This window comes from Alligator sinensis, unplaced genomic scaffold, assembly GCF_000455745.1.
Source record: "Alligator sinensis unplaced genomic scaffold, ASM45574v1 scaffold167_1, whole genome shotgun sequence".
Taxonomy (NCBI): Eukaryota; Metazoa; Chordata; order Crocodylia; family Alligatoridae; genus Alligator; species Alligator sinensis.
Window position 1 is genome coordinate 54,823 of NW_005843015.1, and position 6,569 is coordinate 61,391.

At 47.6% G+C, this 6,569-nt stretch overlaps 1 protein-coding gene across 2 annotated transcripts in view; it reads left to right on the plus strand.

The window, feature by feature from the left end:
- The first annotated feature begins 1,052 nt into the window (after window positions 1-1,052).
- Window positions 1,053-6,569, plus strand: part of DNASE1L2 (deoxyribonuclease 1 like 2) — an 18,679-nt gene continuing 13,162 nt past the window's right edge. Inside the window, exons 1-2 of one of the 2 annotated variants that reach the window (XM_025193095.1) lie at window positions 1,053-1,105; window positions 2,111-2,213. Coding sequence is in view for 1 of the 2 variants with exons in the window: in XM_006036752.3 (XP_006036814.2) it covers window positions 1,927-2,213 (287 nt within the window). In the remaining variant the exon portion in view is untranslated. Of the gene's footprint in view, window positions 1,106-1,926; window positions 2,214-6,569 lie in introns of those variants that run through there. The other variant, XM_006036752.3, reaches the window with a different exon arrangement.

Below are 6,569 nucleotides of genomic sequence, written 5' to 3' on the forward strand. Positions count from 1 at the left end.
CCCACAACAAACACCTTACGTTTTGTCTTGGGGAGAGCAGGGGCGGGAACTGCAGTTGGGCCCATGTTGCCTGTGGGAGCCGGCAACTCAGCAGGCTCCGCAGGAGCGGCAAGAGGTGCATACCTGTTGCTCAGCTCCGGCGGGACAGGGGCCTTGGTGCGGCTGGTTTAATTCTCCCTAAATTGAAGCACTGTTTTTTTAAAAGCACCACTTCAATTTAGGACGAAGTAAACCCCCATGTCATGTACCCCCATGTTCTTACCTGCCTCTCCAGTGGCAGGGGGGGGGGGGGGGCCAAATGGTCCCTGAGCTGTGGGGCGGGGGGAGCTGGTGCTTTCCTCTGTGGCAGCAGCGGCACCCCTGAGGTGGTACTTGGCTCAGGCAGTCCTGGGGGACACTGCAACTGCGGAGGGAAGCACTGGGTCACTGTGCAGCTCAGGTAGGCAGGCAAGCTCTGGGGAAGGAAAAAAAAAAACATCAGGCTCGCCGCTTTTTTTTTTTCCTTCAGTGCAGCCTGCTTTCCTGGGCTGCTGCCAGGCTGCCTGCTGAGGTGGCCTGCAGAGCCCCAGAGCCCCACGGGGCCTGGCGATTCACTCTGCGGCTGTAAGGTAGCAAACTAAAAGTCCTTGGAGGTGTTTTAGTTTGCTCTGCCCCGAAGTCATTTGCTGCGCCCCAAAGTCATTTAAGGTGCATTATGCTACCGAATTTGCTACAGCAGCTGAAAGTAAGACGTAATACACCACCGAATTTGCAAACTTGTGCAAACAACAACATCATTAAAGCGGTGCAAAAGGGCATTTCACCCGCTTTAATGTGTCGTCTACAAATGCCCATTGACTGAGCCTTGAGGTCTTGGCAGAATTCATTTAAAGAACATGGATTTAACAGCTCATCACTGATATTTTTAAAAAGGCAATGGAATTCTTTGTCAATATTGTCATATTTCTGCATAGGAGCATGGCTTCTTGTTGTTGAGATGGGCCTCCCTGACTGAGCAGGATTGGAGAAGTTATTTCTGGGCATTTGTTAGCTGAGTTCCTGATGAGTCATTTCTGAGATGGGGTAATAGTGATGCAGCTAGATCAGCCTGACTAAACTGGAGAAGGTAATCACTCCTTAACATCCTTGGTTTCTTTTTAATTATCCCTTACTTTACAAGAGGACTCTGAAGGCCGAATCACTTTTAATAAGTTTCACCTTTTGATGCTCTCATGTCTTTTCAAATGGCAAATGTCTTTGCACATTCTTTGCCATGGTTGTAAGGGGCTGGGCCTTTGTAAAGCTAAGAAATGATTTTCCTGGCTTTGACTCTGTTAAAGAAAAATAACCTACCTAGCTATTCTTAAGTGCCTGGCTTTGTTACCTAGCACATAGTGGGAATTAAAATCCCACCTATATTACGTGTTTTGTGGTTTGGACTTCCATCAGATGTGGTCTGGAAAGGCTTTTTTTCATTCACATCCCAACTTAATGGCAAGTGCCTCCTTTGTTTTCCATTCTCTACATCTTCGCTCAGAGAGTTTCTCACCATACTCTTTACTGTCATACCATAGAGCCTTGGCATGGCCAACCAAGAGCATCTCCCCAGCACCCTGGCTGCAATGCTGAGATACATTAGTACTTTAACACTTGTATTTCCCATCTGTTGCTGCTCAAGGTCCTTAGTCTTTTTGATTCCAGAACTTCTCTCCTCCTCTTTGTCTATTTGGATTGAGGATTATCTGAAAACCCTGAGACAATAGCCTGGGACCCTTTCTCTTAGATCTGGAAAGATGGCATCATGTGGGGCTCATGTTGCCCCCATACTGTGACACACAGCATGAGCAATTTGGTCCCCCACTGGGCTAGGTGTCTGCACATTGCAATAGTTGTGTGTTGGATACCTGTTTGACTGCCACCCCCAAGATGGGTTAGTTACTCCCACTTATGCAATGTCTATGTTTTCCCCTTGAGCTCTTTATTAAAATCTGTGTTCAGATGCTTATTACAGTGGCCCCTCCCAAGGGATGGGTGTATATTTCCATATATCTGAAGGAGCTCCAGTCAGGCGCTATAGCATGCACTGAGGTGTCCATTTCATTCTGCCTAACCTCCTTGTTTGTATTTCCAGGGAGGCAGTCAGAGACCAGGAGAACATCTGCTGAGTTCAGGAGGGCAGAGCTGCCTTGTCCAGGTTCTCAGACCTGTCCCTTCAGCTGGAAACTCAACTCACAGTAAGAGCTCACCATGTTTCTCAATGCATGCATCTAGGTTTTACATTCTGAAGCATACAATTATCCAAATTATTTTTGTAACTTGGTGCTGGGCTGTTAATTAATGTAATTGGTGTTTGTTCAGAGGCTGATCTACATTATTGAAAGTCTGGAGATTATTGTTGCAGTTATTAATCATACAGAAATAAACACCAGAGGTACCTGCTGCAAAGCTAGAAGAACTAGAAATAGTCAGGCATGGGGGGAGGGTGGGGGCTTGTCAGCATCACCTTGGGCCTTGTGGGAAGCAGGCAGGGAAAGGCAGATTGATTTAAGACAGCCAGTGAGGGATGTGGACCCTACTGGAAAGGTCTGAAAGGCAGGGAGGGGACAGAAGTTTAAATCAGGCAAGATTTGGAATCAGTTAAGAGACAAGCAAGGTAGAATTGCTGTGGGTCCAGTATATAGGTTGAGCACCGGAGATGGCAAGAGGCACTAAGAAAAACAGCACACCAGAGACGTGGTGTCAGGAATTAAAATGTGAAAGAAGTATTGGGGAGATAATGGAGATTCAGCTGGTGGGAACTTAAAGGAGACTAGCGATAGGTTACAAGAGAGTCCCATGCACCCTTACTGCCCATGGATTGGCTGAGCGCAAACATCAAAAGCAAAATATGCCAGGAGGGATTGGGCATATTTCACTGGGTGCAACAGGGCTGTCATTATTGTGCACAGACTAATGTAGATGCGTATAGGGTCTTGGAGTCATTAACATGTGTCAGACAAAGAAAGAAATCCCTGCCCCGACCAACTGAGGTTCATACCATCTAAGGGATTTAGGTGCTTAAATGCCATTCAGGTGTGGACCCTTGCAGATAAAAAGAGAGCCATGCAGCCCAGGCAAACAACAGGAGCTGGTGTGTTACTGCAGGAATCCTCCATGGGACTTGGAGGCCTCAGAGTGTTTGGAAGGAGGAGACAAATGGTGCTATCTGGGCATAGACTAATCAGCAGTAAGATGTGTCCTATTCTGCACTGACAGTACCAGATCAGGAGAATTTGGGCACAAAACACCAAGAGGAATCTGGTTATGAGATTCACATCCTTGAATAGGCACAAGCCAAATGACAGCAAGCTCCGAAGCTTGCCAGAAGTGGAGACCATATATCAGGGGCCTTTCCTAGAGTAGTTAAGTTCCATGGAGGTGCCTCAGATCTTCAAGCAGCACCATTCTGTCAATGCTGCCTTTCAAACTGCCTGCAAGCCTATGGAAGGAACTGGAGGGAGTGGTTTTATAGTAGAAATGGTGCATTCGCTCTCTATAACCTCCACCTTGCGGTTCCTTCCAGATGCTGCTGCAAGTCACTAACAAATCAGAGGATCAGATACACTAAGAGAAATCAGATTGTTTTCCTTAGCTGAACTCCTCCATGGCTGGAAACGATTTACCTTTTACATGGGACACAAGGACCATTGCAGACATCCGTGATATCCAACATAAACTGTGCAGAAATCTATTTCCCTAGGGGAAATGGCTGTATGGGAAAGCTATTATGCAAGTTCCCTGTGAATGGTAATGTCATGTCAGACTGATTGCTGTTAGTGCAGGGGCTGATGGAGGGCTGCAGGGAATGGTAAAATCATGCTCAGCTCTCAGAATGGGTCTGATATAACAATGCTGCTCCACTCTCAAAGAGGTACCATGGGCCCTGGTGTACCCTCCCTGATGTAAAGAATGGGCATGGCACAGAGCTCAGGGAAATGATTGTGTGGAAGAGAAGGAGGAAATGGTAGGAGCATGGAGAGCATTTCAGCCTTGAGCCTTGTAACAGAACACTAACCCTGAAGAAAGTGCTTTGGCTTCTCCATGGTGGTCAGCAGAGATGGGACAAAGTGGCAAATCTTAGCTCCAGATCTAGTTCCCTAAGTACTGGTATGCATAGATCATAACTCAAGAAGAGGGTGCAGCCTGGAATGGAAGGGTTTTGCTCCCTTGACCCAGGTTCCTTTCTCTTTTGGGCCCCAATTCATATTAGCACCTCAGCCTCAAGGCCTGAGGCAGTTACTGAGAGTCATTGCCTTTCAGTGGGTTGCCTTTATGTGTTCCCTCTGGAGTGCAGAGTTGTGAAGGGGCCTTGAGGAATGGATTCCCCACATCTTGTGGTAGTTTAGAGAGTGTTGTTAGTAGTTAAGATAGATGACCAGGAATCAGGACTCCTGGGTTCTTTTTCCATCCGTCATTGATTTGTTGTGTGACCTTGTGCAAGCCCCTTCACTTCTCAGTGTCTCTATGGAAATAAGGGATAGAGATAAAAAGTGATCTTCTGAGAGGTTGTGACACGTCCTTTAATTAGCAGCATGGGGGAAGTGCACCTTCAGATAGCAGGTGTCATAGATATGATCCAGATGTGGGGGGTCAGAGGTAAGGACACAAGCCTGGGATGTCCAAGAGTCAAGGGTCACATTACCAGGGAGTCCAAGCACAAAGGGGTAAGCAGGATCTGGGGACTAGGAGTTAGGTAAATGGGTTAAGGCTAGACAAAGGTGCAGGTAGCAATTAGGCAAGGCTTTAGGTAGGAGCTGCTGGTTAGGAGCTAGAGGAACAGCAGGAACCAGATAAGACAACAGGGAACCAAACATCAGGAACCAGATTAGGAAACTCAGAACCAGAAATCAGGAACCAGCGCCAGGAATCAAGGACCAAACTAGGAGCAGGAATCCAAGACCCAGCATGAGAAGCACTAAGAGCACTACAAGGGATACTGCTTATATGCAGCAGCCATATCCAAACACTTGAGCCAGATGAGGGCACTTAGGCAGCTGGCATTCAGTCCCCCCAGGATATCAGGGCCATCTGGGGCTTGTCTGTCTGCCCACTGCTCAACCCCCCCTACAACAAGCTAGCAAGGGACACCCTCTCTGAACCCTGATTTCCAGATTCTGGTGTCACTTGATGGTTTGCTCAGTCAGACACTGCTGTGCATTTCCCCATAACCTGCCATGACTGTCCGTGGTAGGGATAGGGCATATGGGCACTGATAAGTGATGGCCATGCTGCCAAGTGCTTCTGTGCTGCCATTTTAGGGGGGTGGGGTGGAGAAGCCCTCCCCAGGTGTATAGGGCAGAATTCTATTTCACCTAGTGGATGACCAGAGCACAGTCTGGGACTAACTCTAAGGGCCAGATTCTCTTCTACTTTTAGGCACATAAATGAATTTGGGTATCTCAGTGTACTCCATCCGGCTCCAGTCTATGAAAAACAGTTAATGCAAATGATGGGTGAGGCCTTCTTTTCCTCCCTGCATTTTTGTGACACAGTCTGAAGGATCAGATGACTGTGTGTTACAAGATTTGATGCATTCATTGATTTTCAATTACTTGAGCAGGGTGGAATTAAAGTCCTGAAGGGTTAATTAAAGCACATTTCAGAGGAGGGCCACCCGTTTGGTGAGAGGGCAGCAGGACAGGCCCTATAAGGAGAGACTGAGGGACCTGAACCTGTTCAGTCTCAGCAAGAGGAGGCTGAGGGGGGACCTGGTGGCTGCCTACAAACTCATCAGGGGAGATCATCAGCAAATAGGTAGAGCCCTTTTCTCCCCAGCACCACCTGGGGTGACAAGAAACAATGGTAATAAGCTGATGGAGAATAGGTTTAGGTTAGAGATCAGAAGGCAATATTTTACAGTTAGGGTGGCCAAAATCTGGAACCAACTTCCCAGGGAAGTGGTCCTCGCCCCTACCTTGGGCAAATTCAAAAAGAGGTTAGATGATCACCTGTCTGGGGTCTTGTGAACCCAGCATTCATTCCTGCCTGTGGCAGGGGGTCAGGCTAAATGATCTGATCAGGTCCCTCCTGACCCTAGCTACTATAAAACTATGAAACCCTTCAGGGAAGCCAAATCACTTATGTATCTAATAGGTGGAACAGAATCTGGCCCTGAGTTAACATATTGTTGTGTAGGAGTGACGCTATTACCCCTCTGGGTGTGCAAGTGTCCTCATCATAGGAATAGGATTTCCTCTGGAGACACACAGATATCTCTTTCTAGAATGGGGGCACTTACATGCCCCAGGGGGTAAGAAAATAACTCCTACTCAATGGTTGAGTAGCTTTCTGCTCATAGTCACTGCTGGAAGTGGTGGGCTCAGCGAGCATTGTTGAAGAATACAGGTCCATTTGTAGGGTCAGCTCCTTGCAAGGTTCAAGCTGATCAGCTTCCTTCCGTTCCTGTTGTATACATTCCCCACAGGGGTAGTACGGCACAGGACACACAAGGTTCCAGTACCTTCAAGCAAAACTACAGGTGGGAATGCCCAAGGAAGCCTGGGCAGCAAACGCTGGGGACTCTTGCTGGGGGATCAGTGACAGGCATTCCT